At 44.0% G+C, this 19,341-nt stretch overlaps 1 protein-coding gene across 2 annotated transcripts in view; it reads left to right on the forward strand.

Annotated features, from left to right (window-relative positions):
* Positions 1–19,341, forward strand: part of mkln1 (muskelin 1, intracellular mediator containing kelch motifs) — a 118,884-nt gene that overhangs the window by 81,316 nt on the left and 18,227 nt on the right. For both annotated transcript variants that reach the window (XM_083660467.1, XM_083660468.1), the window contains exons 14-15: positions 3,912–4,026; positions 12,193–12,332. In XM_083660467.1, the coding sequence (XP_083516593.1) occupies positions 3,912–4,026; positions 12,193–12,332 (255 nt within the window). The remainder of the gene's footprint in view (positions 1–3,911; positions 4,027–12,192; positions 12,333–19,341) is intronic.

A 19,341-nucleotide genomic window follows, 5' to 3' on the forward strand; every position in this document is an offset into this window, starting at 1 on the left:
AACAGGGTGAGATAAAGGATACATCCCACCAATATTCAAGTAGCCTCTAGTGCAGGGGTGGGCAACTATTTTTCATGGGGGGCCACATGAGAAACCCAGATTGTTGCCGGGGGCCGAACAAATATTGTCATGCCGTAACCCATGGATGGGCAACTTTGATGATAGAGAGGGCCACAAAAAAATGTCCTCGCTACCAGATTTTGCTGAGGGCTGAACGGCGCCAGCACGAAAAATTTGGGGCATTTGAAGCCAGGTTTAGAGGAATAACTCATTTTAAATTAACAATTGTGATGTCATTATTCAGTCTTAACCACCAATATTTGATCCTTTTCCTCACTCACTCCTATGTCACCACCTGCTCTCCCTGCAGGGCTTGAAATTAACTTTTTTCACCACCTGCCAATATGGCTGCTAGATTTTAAAGTTACCAGCCAATTAGAATTTCCACTAGCCAAAATGTTTTTCTTGAAATAAACCAGAATATGAGTGGGTTAATTTAAGCATAAGTATCAGTAAGTGGCCCGGGATTCTCAAAGCCTGTGTTGAGGGTCACACAAGAACAAAAATGCACTCTTGAAGCTAAATAAATCCAAAACCAACAAGTTAATTATTTAAATTTCTACTTCAATGTAGAACAGTCATTTCTTACACATGAGATTACTTTTAGCCTTTTAGTCATAAATATTATTGAAAGATATTCTATATTTCAGACTGAAATGCTATAACAGAAGAGTATTTCCCAGAATGACATGAACATTTGGACACTTATTCAGCGGGTATATTGCATGTTGCGTTCAAGTGCACTGTAAAAAAATAAAAAATAATTTTTTTTTCCTTTTTTTTTTTTTTTTTTTTGCAATTCCATCGCGGGCCACACAGGGGGCCGTATGCGGCCCGCGGGCCGTATGTTGCCCATGTATGCTCTAGTGTGTGTGTGTGTGTGTGTGTGTGTGTGTGTGTGAGAGAGAGTGAGTGAGAGTCTCCCCCTCCAATGATGATCACAGGTACCCAATATGTTGCATGCATTTCTGATCACCAATACCATTATTATAATTTTTTAGAGCTTTATAGCATGAATGAGAGATGAATCGAGGGGGGCAGCTATTATAGTTTTTGTAAAAATGGCAGCACTCAAAGCATGCAATAATACAGTCCACAGCAAGATAGGCTACCCCAAAACGCCCGGGTTACACACATTAAGCTGGGACTGGGAGATAACTCCTATTAACAGTACCCGCAGGTAAGTTGGCCTTTCACAGTAAAAAACCTCCGACTTTCCTTCCTCTCCTTTTAGGGAGTGACGCACGCAACATTTAACATGAATGAGGGTTAAAACTTAACTCGCCCAGCTGACGAGACACCCCCCCCCCTACCCACTAGGGCTGTGAATCTTCACTGGCCTCACGATTCGATTCGATTACGATTCAGAGGGCTACGATTCGATTAAATTACGATTATCGATGCATCTTAAATCGATGCATCACTTTTTTCCGCAATACATGATTTTCTTTTTCTCACTTTCTTTTTTCTCACTGTGTGGCTACTTTTAAAATAAAAGTGCATTTGGAATTGCTTTGTATTATGATCCATAATTAAAATAAACAACTGCATGTACTTCCATTATATTTTTATTTGATTATTATTATTATTATTATTTTTAATAATCGATTTTTGACATTTGTGAATCGATGCAGAATCGTGCACCTCCGCATCGCGATGCATCTTATAATCGATTATTTTTGACACCCCTACTACCCACACACCACCCCTTCGGGAAACGAGAGTGAAAGTCATCCAGCGTCCCCGAAAGTGGAAAGCGTCCTTTCCGATCCGTGACTGACTGATTCTCACTGAAATAATGAAATACTAGTCAGATGACCCGTGCTTCGCACGTGGTAAAAAGTAGGGGTCGACGTCGACCGATATGGGTTTTTCAATGACCGATGCCAATATTCAGAGAGCAGGGCGCCCGATGGCCAATACCAATATATAATGCCGATATCATGTTGTTTTTTACATCTGGTAAAATAAATGACATCAATTTAATAATAAAAATTGCTGAACTTAAATTAACATGTATTTAACGCTAATGTTATTGTCTGCATTATCTCTTAAGTCTGTCTTCTGTCTGTCAACAATGTCCACAGGTAATCAAAAACTAAACTTTGTAAAAAAAAAACTTTAGTGCACTCAACATTTATCAGCAGATATCATCTTCTTTTTTCTGAGAGAACAGAAATTTGTAACTACTTGCATAAATAAAATAAATAATGTTAGCGTAGTGCACACCGTAGCAGCAGCATGTCTTTGTTTTTAGTCACATTGCCAGTTAACACATTGAATGCCAGCCATGTTTTCATTCCTGTAGGTAAGTTGTGCCAGGGGTGTTTTTGACGATTCTGGCTCATTTTAGAAGAGCCGAGGATTCTTTTCTGTTAAGAATTCATGAACACCAATCATCTAAAAATAACTAATAGAATGTGTGCTTTCTCTGTCTAAAAGAGTTAGTTTGCAGAGTTAGTAGTTATGTAGATATTAGCCGTTGAGTACAGCATGGTTTCAGCGTCTGGAAATTTATTCAGAGATAAATGGCTTTTTGTGAAACAGTCACTTTAACCATTCATTTTTGGCATCAGTAAGACCGTCAGACATTCTAAACAATAGTTTTGAACAGTAATTTCCTCCATAACAACAGGAAACACCCCTCTCATTCAAACTCCTCCCTCCGTGTGTCTTCTCCTCCTTCCTCCTGGCTCTAACAGCGGGCGTGTCAGAAGCGCGTTGCTGCTGCCTGCCTGCCTGTCTGCCTGTCGGGCAAGACGAGTCTGAAATGGATTACTGTAAAATCGCGTCGCCATTTCCTTGAATGGCTTTCTCCCGCGGTGTGTGTGTGTGTGTGTGTGTGTGTGTGTGTGTGTGTGTGTGTGTGTGTGTGTGTGTGTGTGTGTGTGTGTGTGTGTTCGCGCGTTGCTGCGCGGCTCTGGGGGGAAGGGATCTCTGTCCGTTCTGTGTGTGTGTGTCCGGGCTTCTGACTGTAAAATCGCCAAGCCATTTCCGCGGGAGGCGGCTGCTTTTGTGGCTTTTGGGTCCCGTGGCTGTGACTTCTCTCGGTCTCTGTCGCCACTTAGTGGTCGGTAAAATAGATTACACACATGCTCTTGCTCCAAATAGTTATCTCGAAGATGTAAAAGGGGTTGATTGATGTCCCACCGTCAAAAAAACATGTAAGACGAATTATTTCGGCTCTGGCACTCAAGCGCTGGATTATGTAAGACGAATTATTTCGGCTATGGCACTTAAGGTGTTAAGAGCAGACATGCAGATAGCTTTTAATCGGCCAGGCATCAGCCACTGCCGATATCTCAAAGTGGCTGCAAAATGTCAATAATCGGCCCGATTAATCGGACGGCTGAGTTCCCTTTTGAAGGGCAGCAGGATTACAAACTCTGTTTAAGGAGGCCGGGAAATGCTTTGAAACGTGATGCTCCGTGGTTACAATTGTATAGAAATGTGTGTGGGTGTGCATGATCTCCACTACTTGTTGTGGTAAGATGATTATATTCTGTTACATAGTGTGTGTGTGTGTGTGTGTGTGTGTGTGTGTGTGTGTGTGTGTATGTGCACGTGCCTTCCTCGTTGTTTGGATCGGTGGTTCTGAAAGAACGGGCTGCAGCCCGCCCTGTTCCAGTACATTGATTTCAGTGGCTGTTCCTGTACACAGCCTCCAATTAAGTCAATGAGACACTTCCAGCATCGTGTGTGTTCATTCCTTTGTGCGAGCTATGTGTGTGTGTGTGCGTGTGTGTAGCAAGCCTGATTTGATTTGTTGTATGGAGGAGGCTTTTCTTATTGCCACTAATGTGCATTTGCTTCTGTGTTTTTTCCTGTGTGTGCCTGCATGCGCTGCTTAGGTCGTGTGTGTATAAGAACGACCAGGCAGTGAAGGAAAACCCAAGTAAGGCCCTACAGGAGGAGGAGCCGTGTCCGCGTTTCGCCCACCAGCTGGTCTACGACGAGATGCACAAGGTGACGCACGTACACACACACACACACACACACACACGTGGTTGAAGTACTGTACCTGAAAGCTACACTTGAGTAAAAGTATGCAAAATGTACCAGACAATTACTTTGGTGGAAGTTAAAGTCACGTATTAGAAAGTCAAAAAGTAATTTTCTCCTATTAAATGTAGCCTCCTCCAGTGTATTTTGTCAGATATTTCATGTGTTGGTGAGTCCTGAGCTGGTCTGCTGATTAGCCACACTGTTCGCCAGTTTATTTATCTTTTGACCAATAACCTCATTTTGTGCTCAAAGTAAAAAGAAAGAAAAAAAAATGTTGCTCAAAACAGGTGATGACGTCATACACAATAATGGTCTGACGTCTGATAGACAGTATACAGTAAACAGTAAACATACCTGCCAACACTCCCGATTTAGGCGGGAGTCTCCCGATTTTTAACCCTCTCCCACTATGCTCCCGCTTGGTAATTTCTCCCGCTAATCTCCCGATTCGTAGGATGTGTCGTGTTACCTGGCAACCAATCCCATCCAGAGGCAGTGACGAGAGACGCACAGTGCGGCAGTGACGAGTGATGCACAGTGCGTCACTGCGCTGAGTGTGCTCACTCAAGCAGCTCTTGGGTGAGGCGCTCTGCCATATGTATACAGTCAAAGGGCTCCGCTCGCTTTGCCACTGGATATGGATGAAACAGGTCCCAAGAAGAAGATACGCTACCAAATTTCAGTCCACTTGGTGCGAGACATCCTGATTCTAACCGCTACCCACATCAGCAAATACCATGTGTTTTACAAGCTATGTCGGGCCGACTTTAGCGTAGAACACGGTGGGGGAAACAAACATGCTAATGTTAAACATGCCAAACACAAACAAGGCGGGGAAGCACAGAAGGGGACTGCTAACGATATTCACGTTCCTCATGAGAGGTGTGTCGGAGGCTGAGCAATCAGCAATATATATATTTTTTAAAGCGTGAAAAAAAGTATATTTGTCGACCGCCTCCACCCCATTTTTATTTTTGGTTTTTGCTCCAAGTTAAATGTTATATGGTCACTCATAATTCAGTAGGTGGCTGGTTGGCTTGGTTCCACACTTAAAACTATATATAAGGATTTTTTGAAATGTCTATGGAGAAAATGAATGGGGAATTCTCTGATGGAACGGAAGCTGAGGAAAAGTGGGCGAGCCCGCCTTGCAGCTCGGACACGCTGCTTGGCCGCTGCGCGGCCTCGCCCGCAGCTCAGCTGCTGCATGGCCTCACCTGCTCTATTGGCATGTGCAGCGCACAATTGCTCAACTTCGCATCACTGATGACATCACAATTGCCCGAGTGACCATCACTAATCAGATCATGGAGTGCTCGAGTGACATCACTCAGCGCACAATTGCTCAACTTTGCATGTCATAGACATTAGCCCAGTGATACTCAACTTGCGGCCCGGGGGCCAGATGCGGCCTGCGACAGGGTGCAGACTGGCCCCCCGATCATTTTCTAATAATTTCACGTTAGTTTTAATTGTGAATTAGAATCGAATTCACAATCAAAACTAACGTGAAATAAAGTTTGACTGAGCTCCAGCTAAATTGTCAAATACTGCCGTCTGCTCGCTACCCAGGGGCACTTATGTATGTACTTAACCTAACTAACTATCCGGTGTGCACAACATTGTCAGACTAAACTCTGGCTTACACCCCAAAAATCTACAATCCGCTACAGAGAAATTTATATTGTTTGTTTATTAACTGGCCCCTGGCCTCCTATCATTTCACGAAAGTGGCCCCTGGGCAAAGCAAGTTGAGTATCCCTGCATTAGCCCCTTCTAAACATGCAGTGAAATCCGGATTATGACCAGCTGCTAGCCGGTCGGCCTGCATGTTTAGAAACAATTATCTGCCTTATGCGCACTCCTGCGAGTGCGGATCATTACCATCTGATCCCCTAGTACAGGATTCGCAGCATTGGCAAAACGGCTGTTGTTTAACACTGGCAGCTCATGTCCCGGATCATGTATGTCTGAGTGGGCGAGTGGTTAAATGGCACTTTACAAATCATTAATGTCCCGGTGCTATTTAATAATTTCATGAATGGACGTAGTTACGTGTAGAGATGCTGCGATCCGATCATGTGATCGGATATCGGCGCGATATCAGCCAAAAAACATGGATCGGATCGGATCGGATTCCAGCGAAAATGACCGATCCAAGGCTCCGATATAAGCACTCCATTCCATGACTCCGCTCCAGGATTTCTATCCAGCATGCAGCAGCAGCAGCAGCAGCAGCACACAGAGGCCGCGTTGAGCCTAGGATGGCCAGGGCCAAAACGTCAGACACACCCGTCCTTAACCTATGTGCGATTCGAAATCACGCGTCCGCACCATAGACTGGCAAACATGGCCGCCCCCAGTGTGGCTGTCTGACAGTTTCAAATTATAACAAAACAACCACTATTGCAATTTGCAATACATGTCCCGCAAGGTTTCTGAGATTAGGGGAAAGTCTGAGCTGGCGTTACGCTAAACCAAACGTGGGGATGAGGCAGCGGATTTGTTTTGGCGTTAATGTTAGCTGTTGTGATGATGGCTAACGGGGCTAACGTTAGCTAGCTGGTTATCTAGTTGCAGGGCAGCGCTCCACAAGCTTGTTGTGACCAAAACCCCCGCATTTAAAGCATTTCATACTCCCAGAGCTGGCGTAAACCATAGAGAACCTCATGCATTAGCCTACTCAAAATGAAACGTCCAGGGTTTGTGTCTCCAAAATCAACTAACGTTAACGTTACATGCAAGCTAACGTAGCTAGCTGCGGAGCACTCGATCTATAAGGAAAACGAATGCGCACATAGCCTACATAATTGTCAACATCACATACATGTATTTTCTTTAATCTAGACTACAGGCATCATTTTTCAGTCAAAAGTGAAACGACACAGATATGATGGCGTATAGTGAGGCTTTCCATGCCTCACTATAGAACTGGCCCCATGCAAAATTCAGACCGCTGTGATACACTTTACTAAAAAAAAATATTATATCACAATAGTGATGTCAGATTTGCTTAGGTCAGAGCTATGGAATTTTAAATCATCCATCTTTGCTCACAACATTTGCCCTTTCTTTCTTCTTCTTTTTTACCCCAGGTGTGCATAAAATACAGGTTAAGAACTTATGGAAAAGTCATGGAAATGAATTAGATGAACTAAATCGTTTACATACTATATTACCAAAGCACACACATACATACCTAACCCTAAAAATGTTTGTTGCCTGCTAGCTATCAGACAGCATAGAGAGACTTAAATATGTGCTGTATCGGTATCGGATCGAAATCGGTATCGAATCGGGTATCGAAATTTGATCGGAATCGGATCGGTTTTGAGCTAAAATATCGAAATCGGATCGGAATTGAAAAATCTCGATCGCAGCATCTCTAGTTACGTGGCTGGATTATTTGGAAGAGAGCCAAATATAGGTGAGTAAACAAGTAAAAGTTGAATCGTTCCCCCCCCCCACCCCCATCGCCCACTTTGAAAATGCAACAAGGAGATAGCCTACTACTTACTATACGTGCCCGGTAACGTTCACATAGTCTATTAATTAATTAATCGTTCACGAAATCGCTTATATCAATGAATTAAACGAGCAAACTCACGGTTTCCAAGTGCTGCAAACGAACAGCTTTAGCGAATCTTTAACCAAACTCCATTCAAAAACATGCAGTTTTAACGGAGGAAGACAGCGGGATTTCAGGCCACTCACATCCAGAATTGACATTTTATTCACTTACAGTAACATCTCCGTGGATCAAATGCCGAATTGAAGAGTGGCGTCTGGTAATACATTTGACGTCGGCCTACCTCTGTATAATCAAGAACCGTTAAATTAATGTGATGTTTATCATAGCAAGACGACGACGATCACGTACTACGCCAAACGGGGCTATGGTTGCATCAGCCTATATCGAGACATATAGCCCAATTTTGTGGGGAGAAATAAATTGAAAACTAATCAGATATGACTTGAATGCCACTTGTAAAATCATCCACAGGTTAACGTTAGTGCGACGATGCGACCACTATTTTGACTGCCGGCTTTTGGGCGATGTAACAAAGGCAAGCGCTCACTTTTTTGGCACATTGCCAGCCCACGTTATCGCCTGAATGTGTCGGAATCGGAGCGTGGAGCGGAGTGGGGGGATTTTGGCTTGAGCAGTGAGCGGGGACCAGAGTGGTACCGGAGCGATTTAAACGCAAATTAAAACAACCTGGCCCTTTTATCTTTTTTATTCTTTTGAGCAGAGTAGTGCTGCAACTATCGATTCTTTTAGTAATCGAGTATTCTACCGAATAATCCATCGATTAATCGAGTAATCGGATAAGAACCCTTTTTTGTGTTTTCAAAGGCTTATCGTAAATATACACCAAAAAATAAGATAAATCTCTTCAAATAAACAACTACCGGTACATTAGTTTCTTTCTTAGAAAAAACAACATTTTTATTTTTAAATTGCATAGAACTGGCAGTGGCACCATTCATCTTTTTCACCCGTCCTTACAAAGCTGGCCATAGTACGCTGTGATCCGCTGAAAAAGAGGTGAAATAATAATTCATATTGATATTTATTAGGTAAGTTCATAACAAAACTGGAGAATGCGCATTTACACACCCTAGACCTGTTTGCCTATTATTGACACAAATATCAGAATAGCAAGATAACAGGTCAGGTGGTGTAATAATTGGAGCCTAAAATGCACCAATTAAATAGTTGTTTGCAATCATCATGAGAAGAGTCGACCGGTCTAGGGTGTGTAAATGTACATTCTCCACACACACACTCTTTCTCTCTCACACACACTCACTCTCTCTCACACACCAACAGGCTAGTGTGATCACACACTCACACACACACAACGCTGTTAAATTAGCCGCTAACGTTAATGTTAGGTTGAGCTTTGTATTTCTCACAGAAAACGGCAAGCCACATCACAAAAATGCAGCGTGAATGCAGTTACTAATAGTCATATTGGCAACGTGGCAAGCCAGCAGCACAACTACTACTAGTCTTAATATCAAGTAGCAATCATTAGCATACATTTACATTAGCGTTGTGTATAGTTAACGTTACGTTACCTTGCTCCGCTCGACGTAGATGCGCTGGTGGATGTGTAGACTGGATGTTTTACGGTTCAGGTGCTGAAGCATTGACGAGGTACTGTTGTGATATGCAAGTATCGTCTTGCACACCACTGAGTTTGTGTCCTTTTTCAGCGTGAAATGGTCCCACACTTAGACAGTTTCGGTCGCTTTGTCAGCCCTGGTTCTTCCCTTCCCGGCTCCTCCTGTCTGCTTTCTCCGCCGCCTCGTTCCATTTTGCGGGGTCCGTCTCTGGTCTGTCTGCGATCATGTGTTCTCACGTGTTTACACCGGAAGAGCGCTGTGCCACACCAGTAAGCGTCCGTGAGAAACAGTCTCTACTCTCTAAATGCCGTGTCGAGGCGAATCATTTTGGCCTCGATCATTTTAATTATTCAAGTTATTCGAGGTACTCGAGGAATCGTGACAGCCCTAGAGCAGAGCGGAGCGGTGAGTGCAAGCGGGTGAAATCTGTATCGAGTGCGGACCGGCCGTGAGCGCTGGAGCGGGTTGAAACGGCCGCTCCTGCTCTGGCTAGCATGGTCCAGACTGCATGTTTAGAAGTGGCTATTGTGACATCATCAGTGAAATCACAATTGCTCGAGTGACCATCACTGATTATATCATCCAATGTGGGACAAAAATGGCAGAGAAACAGACAGAACCCATTTACTCCCTTTTATATATATACTAGGGATCTCGCGCGTTACGTGTGCTCGATTCCTAGGCTCGGCCGCTACACGGCCTCGCCCGCCCTGCAGCTTGCCCAGCTGGCCCTGCAGCTCACATATGCAGCTCGGCCGATGCGCGGCCTCGCCCTGGCTGCTCCTTGATGGCATACTTCAGGAATTCAACAATTCACTTTGTCTGTAGATGTTTAACAGAAACCTACATATTCTCAGAATAATAATAATACCCTTTAGTGGCTGTAGGTGATGAGAATCAGGCATGTGGAACAGGAAGCAAACAGAATCTGTTAAACATCTACGGACAAACATCGACAGACAAAGCAAAACAGTTGAATTGTTGAAGGTCAACTAATAAGCTCTTGAAATGTTACAAATATTCTATAGACTCTCTGTAGGTGGACTATCCAAATAAGGTGTTACCTTCGATGTAACATTGTAGTCGGCTAGTTGCTTAGTAATTTGAGCATTTTTACTGGACTGTCCAAGTAACTAACTAAGTAACTAAGTCACATTACTAACAAGTAATGTGACCTCTGTGGCATGTGTCTCCAGTTGCATTAATGTGACCTCTGTGGCATGTGTCTCCAGGTGCATTAATGTTACCTCTGTGGCATGTGTCTCCAGGTGCATTAATGTGACCTCTGTGGCATGTGTCTCCAGGTGCATTAATGTGACCTCTGTGGCATGTGTCTCCAGGTGCATTAATATGACCTCTGTGGCATGTGTCTCCAGGTGCATTAATGTTACCTCTGTGGCATGTGTCTCCAGGTGCATTAATGTGACCTCTGTGGCATGTGTCTCCAGGTGCATTAATGTGACCTCTGTGGCATGTGTCTCCAGGTGCATTAATGTGACCTCTGTGGCACGTGTCTCCAGGTGCATTAATGTGACCTCTGTGGCATGTGTCTCCAGGTGCATTAATGTGACCTCTGTGGCATGTGTCTCCAGGTGCATTAATGTGACCTCTGTGGCATGTGTCTCCAGGTGCATTAATGTGACCTCTGTGGCCTGTGTCTCCAGGTGCATTAATGTGACCTCTGTGGCATGTGTCTCCAGGTGCATTAATGTGACCTCTGTGGCATGTGTCTCCAGGTGCATTAATGTGACCTCTGTGGCATGTGTCTCCAGGTGCATTAATGTGACCTCTGTGGCATGTGTCTCCAGTTGCATTAATGTGACCTCTGTGGCATGTGTCTCCAGGTGCATTAATGTGACCTCTGTGGCATGTGTCTCCAGTTGCATTAATGTGACCTCTGTGGCATGTGTCTCCAGTTGCATTAATGTGACCTCTGTGGCATGTGTCTCCAGTTGCATTAATGTGACCTCTGTGGCATGTGTCTCCAGTTGCATTAATGTGACCTCTGTGGCATGTGTCTCCAGGTGCATTAATGTGACCTCTGTGGCATGTGTCTCCAGGTGCATTAATGTGACCTCTGTGGCATGTGTCTCCAGGTGCATTAATGTGACCTCTGTGGCATGTGTCTCCAGTTGCATTAATGTGACCTCTGTGGCATGTGTCTCCAGTTGCATTAATGTGACCTCTGTGGCATGTGTCTCCAGGTGCATTAATGTGACCTCTGTGGCATGTGTCTCCAGTTGCATTAATGTGACCTCTGTGGCATGTGTCTCCAGTTGCATTAATGTGACCTCTGTGGCATGTGTCTCCAGTTGCATTAATGTGACCTCTGTGGCATGTGTCTCCAGGTGCATTAATGTGACCTCTGTGGCATGTGTCTCCAGGTGCATTAATGTGACCTCTGTGGCATGTGTCTCCAGGTGCATTAATGTTACCTCTGTGGCATGTGTCTCCAGGTGCATTAATGTGACCTCTGTGGCATGTGTCTCCAGGTGCATTAATGTGACCTCTGTGGCATGTGTCTCCAGGTGCATTAATGTGACCTCTGTGGCCTGTGTCTCCAGGTGCATTAATGTGACCTCTGTGGCCTGTGTCTCCAGGTGCATTAATGTGACCTCTGTGGCATGTGTATCCAGGTGCATTAATGTGACCTCTGTGGCATGTGTCTCCAGTTGCATTAATGTGACCTCTGTGGCATGTGTCTCCAGGTGCATTAATGTGACCTCTGTGGCATGTGTCTCCAGGTGCATTAATGTGACCTCTGTGGCATGTGTCTCCAGGTGCATTAATGTGACCTCTGTGGCATGTCTCCAGGTGCATTAATGTGACCTCTGTGGCATGTGTCTCCAGGTGCATTAATGTGACCTCTGTGGCATGTGTCTCCAGGTGCATTAATGTGACCTCTGTGGCATGTGTCTCCAGGTGCATTAATGTGACCTCTGTGGCATGTGTATCCAGGTGCATTAATGTGACCTCTGTGGCATGTGTCTCCAGGTGCATTACCTGTTCGGTGGAAACCCGGGCAAGTCTTGTTCTCCCAAGATGCGTCTGGACGACTTCTGGTCCCTCAAACTGTGTCGGCCCTCCAAGGAGTACCTGCTCCGCCACTGCAGATACCTCATCAGGAAATACAGGTCACACACCAGTTCCCCTCAAAACAGTTTGGACCACATCTGCCATTTGGGACGGTTGGGGAGTGTCAGGGACTTTTACAAACGGGCCACTTTACAGGAATATAGCAGAATGTGTGTAAGAAAATAAACAGGGTTCCCACGGGTCCTAGAAATCCTTGAAAGTTTGTGAGTTTGTTGGGGGGGGGTGGTATCATGACGTTTTGAAAATAGACATCAATAGACATGGGTCATTGAAAGTGCTTGAATTTATATATTCTGTGCAATAATACAAATTTAAGTTCATCACTGTAAGCACACAGTTGAGAAGTGTTCACACAGAGCTGTGATTAATCGATTAGTTGTCAACTATTAAATTAATCTGCAACTATTTTCATAATTGATTAATCGGTTTCAGTAACTTTGTAAGGGGGGGGAAAGTAAAATTTATCTGATTCCAGCTTCTTAAAGGCCCATTCCGTAACTCTTACTGACACTGGTGGCTGTTGGAGTAACTGCACGCAGCCTGTGCTCGCGCTGCCGTACGTGCACCATATTCACACGACCCCAGCTCTGCCTGGCCAAAACATCAACATTAGCTGATTAAACTGAAAGTCACTTGAAAACAGCAACCTGGACAATTTATCAGCCAGATCAGCCCCTGGACGGCGGGGAAGGATTCTGGACGAATTAATGGATGTTATTGTGGCATGTTTGGTCATGTTTTGGCTTGCATTGGCTGCGGGGAAATGGATACTAAGATTAGCATGAGCCAGGAGCTAGCTGCCTGCTTCCCCTGGGGCTGACATGAGCTGGACATGACCAAACAAACTCTGTGACTTGATCTGTTACTGCAGTCAAACAATGTTCCATAAGCATAACGTTAGTAACATTAGGCATATTTACGACTGGTACATTATCCACACAAGACGGTAATGTTATTAGTGGAGCTTCTGGGTGGTAAATCGATTAGCTATATTAGTTAGCTAGTATGCTAGTTAGTATGCTAATGTAAAAGGTCCCTCCATGAACCGAAAACACAGCCCCCGACTCTAGTTTCCCTCCGACGTCGGTCACATTGCTGCCGTTTGGCCAGACAGGCTTCACTAGTCACTAGATAAAACTTTTTCCTTTTTCTGTGTGGCCTTTTTACTGGACTCTGTTGTTGCAGGTTATTTGCTGAGGTTCATTGACTGCAGTAGCTAATAGGGATGTTCATCAATTATCGAAAATCGATAATCGATCGTTAAGGATTGGAATCGATCCTGTGGCATTTGGATCGATTTTTTAATTATTAAAAAAAAAAAAAAAACTTTTTTTTTTTTTTTTTTTTTTGGACTAGGTTTGGGTGGAATTCGTTTCTCCTCGCCCCACTCCATTGCACAGCCGACTAACGTGAGGTGGAGCTTCATATAGTCTCTAGTTTTCTGGCTGGGCACGGGCCTTTGTGCCAACAAAACTGTTTTAAACATGAGAAATTCAAACCGGCATGCGCCGGGGACAGCAGTGTTGGAGAGGAGACACATTGAAATAAAGAGTTCATTGAGGAGAACACGTTGTCTTTCGTATTTTCTGCCATAGGCATTCATTTTGTTAAAAAAAAAAAAAAAAAAATTGAAAATATTGAACATTTTCTAAGTATTAATAAAATCGATAATCGATAATTGATCGTTAATTCTCACCGATTATCGATTTTGGAAAATTTTCAAAATGAACATCCCTAGTAGCTAACGTAACGTTAGCTTGTGTGTATCTTCTTCTCTGGTTATTTACTGGCAGAAGCGCTGAGAGGCAGGCTTGTGAATGCGCAGAAACGTCACACCCGCCCGGTTTTGGTTTTCTGCTAAACCTGGGCCCGAGAGGAGCAGAAGCTGCTCATAGCACAGCACAATAATGGATTAATGTAGAGAGACGTGCCTGGTAGGGTTGGCACGATGGACGATGGCATCGACCATTCGTGATTGGCCGACCCCCCATCGACCTCTGAGCCTTCTACATCGGATCATGGTGATTAATTATCTGTTCGAATTAAATTTGTGCCGTTTTAATAATAAAACATACCAAGTCAACTTACCGTGACGCGTGGGGGACGCGCCGGCAGCATTAAACGAGCGCCCCCAGTTCAGACTCAGAGAAGCCTCCCCTCCCCCTCCTCCGCTCTAGTGCTTCTCTGCACTGGGTATGCTTGTTTAATGTCGCCGGGGCGTCCCCCGCGCACGAGAAATCAGTTCTTTTGTTGTGAAAACTTTTAAGAGAAAGAAGAAACCTCACGTTCTTTCCTGTTTTCAACCCACAGTGAGTACAAGTCTTCAAATGTGAATTTAACTCGCCTGTTTCAAAAGTGAAAGTTGAAGTTGATTGATACAACACTAGCAATATTGAACAGCGCAGGCTAACGTTAACGTTACTGTCAGATCCTGACCAACAACGTGTGTGTGTTGAATTTAACTAGCTGGCAGAAAAGTGACAGAATTACTGGCGGATATAACGTTAGATTCGCGTGGGCTTTTGAACCTAATAAGAGAGGGTTGAGGAGACTGGAGAGAGTTGAGAGAGAAATCGAGCAGCAGCAGCAGCTAGGCTACTGCTAGCTGTTACAGCAGTACTGCTTGAGGAGCCAGAGCCAGGCGAATCTAACGTTATATCAGCCAGTAATTCAGTGGGTTTTCTGCCAGCTAGTTAAATTCAACACACACACGTTGTTGGTGAGTAACGTTAACGTTAGTTTTGCGCCGTTCAAATTGCTAGTGACAGCCGATGCCCACTTCAGTCGCGTGGCTCTGTGCTGTAGCACAGAGCAGTATTCAAGCCTGCTGGTATCATGTAGAGCTCAGGCTCAGCTGTCCTGTTAACGTGAACGCATTACAGCAACGCAGCGACTTAATAAATAATGAATTATTCCCCCAACCCCCACCCCAATGACGATGGCATCGTGCAAAACGATGTTTCACTGTAAAATAATCACGATGGATAAATTCCTGACATCGCACAACCCTAGTGCCTGGTCTAATTTTTTAAGTTACGTTACGGAACATTCACTCATTGGTAATAAATAAAAACACTTTGTGCACGTTAATTTCTTCCCAAATATTACATAATGGGCCTTTAACTCATTGAGTGCCATGGACGTCCTTCGACGTCCAATTAAATAGTGACGTAGAGTGCCACGGACGTCCTTCGACGTCCAATGCGTTTTTTGACGGTGGGACGTCGATCAAAGCCTTCCGCAGCTCCTGTACAACTATAGTAGCTATTGGAGGTCTATAACCTATTTTACAGAACCCTTAGGTGGCGACAGTGCTCTCCAGATGACAGAAATGTCAGGAATACAGCAGCCTGACAAAGCCGTGATCAAACAAACCGCGCTCATGCTGCGCGGATTGATTGCTGTTGGCAAGCAGCCCAGAGCCATCTACATGATGGCTCTGGGCTGCTTGCCAACAGCAATCAATCCGCGCACACAACTGCAGCTCCTCTGCCTGTCTGTCTGTCTGCATAGATAGTTTCTCAACACACCAGAAAGGCAGCACCCAACGCCGAAGGGCCAACCCTTACCTGCAGTCGCATTGGGCATTTCCTCATTGCTGCTGTGAGCTGCCAGGAGCCGCGCGGCACAAAAACAGAGGCTCCGAATAGACTTTGTGCGTGTGGGGAGGAGTTTACAGCTGACTCGGGGAGAGGCGGGGAGAGGGGGGGACAGGGGGGTGGGGCACGCATGCACCACAGAACTAAACCAGGTCACATCATCAAAAAAATATTAGCTAGAGTCAGTGAATGTGCTTGAAATAATGCATTTCACAAAAGGCTGAATATCTCAGCTTCCTGATAGAAAAGCATATTTTTGCTGTTTTTGACCTATCTTCTCCGGCTCATAACTAAAGAACGGAAAATGGTATCAATAAACTTTTTTTTGCTGATGATACAATAGAGTCTCCTTGTTCTTTTTGCGTGTTCGGTGTTTACATAGTAATATCACACAATATTCTGTGGGCCTCGAGAAATCACTGAAAACGCTCTGAAAACTCTGGCACTGGGAGCGTCCGTTCTCCAAAAGTGGCTGGCACTCAATGAGTTAAATGTGAATATTTTCTGGTTTCTTTACTCCTCCTTACTGAATATCTTTGGGTTGTGGACAAAACAAGGCATTTTAGGATGTCATCTTGGACTTTGGGAAACACTAATCCACAATTTTCACCATTTTCTGACATTTTATCGACCAAACAACTAATCGATGAATCGGGAAAATAATTGACCGATTAAACAATGAAAATAGTCGTTAGTTGCAGCCCTATCACACATTCTCACACATTCATGCCTCTCTTTCATTGTTGTCTGTGAGCTTCTGTAAAGCCTGCTAGTTCTCATCAAAATTCTTAGTGCTGTAACAGTAACCTTGATCCATGTCTCAAACTATGCCATGTTGGGTCCTTGAATTTGAGGGAATTGGGCCTGGAAAGTCTTTGAATTTGTTAAGAAGGTGTGGGAACCCTGAATAAAATGATTAGGTCATTGAACCTGTCTGACTTAGTTGTGGAAAGTCCTGGAATATTACAACAGGGCCAGGATGGAGAACCTGATTTAGTAGGGTCATCTGTGGCACTTCCGTGACCGTGGAGAGCGAAGGTCCGTTTCTCAATGGATTTGTCATCTAGGAGGGTTAATAAACAAATTTAGCCGGGGTGTATTTTTAAAAAAGGCGGGGAAAATATTTGAGAGACCAAAATCCAAAATGGCTGCTGTGGAAATGAACTTTTTAATGCTTTGACCTACAATGATGCACAATACATGGTTTCAGAGCTTATTCTGGTCAAGGAATACATATTTGGTGTTTATATAATGATTTGACCTATTTTTGACCTTCAAATCCAAGATGGCTGCCAATTTTGAGGCAGTTTTTTCAAAATCGTCATAGAGCCTTCATATTAGGCTTGAATGACAGGTCTTCTCATGATGAGTTGAATAATATACAGTATAAGTACACAGAAGTAATCTCTGAGGTCAATAAAGTCAATGTTTGTGTGTAAACAACAGTTGCTGATTTGCGGTTTCCCATTAAATAGGGTAGGCTACTGAGAATATGGTGTCCAGTTCATCCCATCACATTTTCATAATGAACCAAAAACCATTTTGCACTATAGCCTAACATAAAATAGTATTCTGTATGCAAAGCTAGCAAGGTTAGTTGCTTGAGCTGAATTTAAAGGTCAACTCAAAACAAACAATGAAATTAACTTTGAAATTAAAACTGAATCCTAGGCTACTAAATTTCATCAGCACACAGTAAAGGAAACTTGTCTTTGAACTCAGCTGACTGTCTAGTCCTAATCCCTGTTGTGCAATGTCCCTTTTCAGTGAAGTTTTTGTTTTTGTTAAGAGTATGGACTTTTAATCTTGACCTTGTTGGTAGGCAACGGCCCTTTTTCAGTCAAGCATTTTCAGATTAGCTCAGTCAGTCTGTGAAGCAGTCAGTGTCAGCACTTGCGCGAGCTCGCTTTTTCTCTAACTAATGTTAACATTACACACTTTAAGACACTTTGTTTGAGGATATCAACGTTATTCACTAGTCTAAAGATAGTTCTACCATCAAGAACATATAAAACAAAAGCAAAAACAATTTTTATTTGCAGAAGTCATCATTGATATTTGGTGTTAGCTAACGTTAGGTAACGTTATTATTTTTAGCTAAAGTTAACTGTCAACTGACATATGCATTTGCTTTTGAAAATAAACAGCCTGGCTTGCTTAAGCATAACTGAAGATTAAATAGAAATATAACATGACGAATGCATGTACCGATTGGTTGCCCCATCTTCCCAGGAGGTGGTGGTGTAAACATCATCAAATTTATCAAGTCCTGACCAGTCTTGGGCTTTTAATTGTAAGCTGTCCCATTTGCCTTGATTTATTGTATCGGTGGGCTTGCAAGGCTTGTCACATTTTAGGACACATTCATAGGACATTGTGTGCTTTGTCTTTCATTGGGAGGGAAAGCAACTCGCTATTATATTACTGTTATATTATATTGCTGTTATACGCTGTTTATTTTCAAAAGCAAATGCATATGTCAGTTGACAGAATTGTGGAGACAGATAACATTAACACATTCACTGCCAGACGTTTCTTTTTTACTGTAGTTAGCTTCTGCCAGAGGGGTTTTTTGAGGATTCTGGCTCATCTTTCAAGACCCGAGGATTCTTTTCTGCTAAGATTTTGTGAACACACAATATCTCAAAAGAACTAATAGAATGTGTGCTTTCTCTGTCTAAAAGAGTTAGTTTGTAGAGTTAGTAGTTATGTAAGCATTAGCAGTTGAATACAGCATGGTTTCAGCGTCAGAAAAATTATTCAGAGATAAATGGCTTTTTGTGAAATTCGATAGAACAGTCACTTTAACCATTCATTTTTGGCTCTCTCTCTCTCCCTCCCCCTCTCGCTCTCTCTCTCTCTCTCTCTCCCTCCCTCTCGCTCTCCCTCCCTCTCTCTCTCTCTCTCTCTCTCTCTCTCTCTCCCTCCCTCTCGCTCTCCCTCCCTCTCTCTCTCTCTCCCGGAGACGCACTAGGTTTAATCCTAGTGAGAGGGGGAGAGGGAGAGAGAGAGAGAGAGAGAGAGAGAGGGAGGGAGGGAGAGAGAGAGAGCGAGAGAGAGAGAGAGAGAGGGAGAGAGCGAGAGGGAGAGGGAGAGTTGCTTCCAACTCCTCCCTCCGTGGGCGTTCTTCTTGGCTGCAGCGGCCGTCACAAGCTTGTCACCAGTCTCACTGCTTTGCTGCTGTCCTGTGCCTGTCTGCGTGGCCGCTGTTTGAGGAAGTCTGGATGGACTCGCTCGCTTCTTGGAGTTTTGGTTGAGAGAAGCTTTTGCGATTCTGGTCATATTTATGCTGCGTGTTTCAAAGTGTGTTCCACCTGTAATCTATTATGCAAATTTGCAATCTCGCATCGCCAGCAATCAGCGCGAAAACGAAAGCGTTTTCCCCCATCCATTTTCATGAGAATGGCTGCTTTTTGCTTGCCTTCCTCTAGTCAGGAGGGCACTGTCG

This window comes from Poromitra crassiceps (assembly GCF_964638095.1).
Source record: "Poromitra crassiceps genome assembly, chromosome: 2".
NCBI lineage: Eukaryota > Metazoa > Chordata > Actinopteri > Beryciformes > Melamphaidae > Poromitra > Poromitra crassiceps.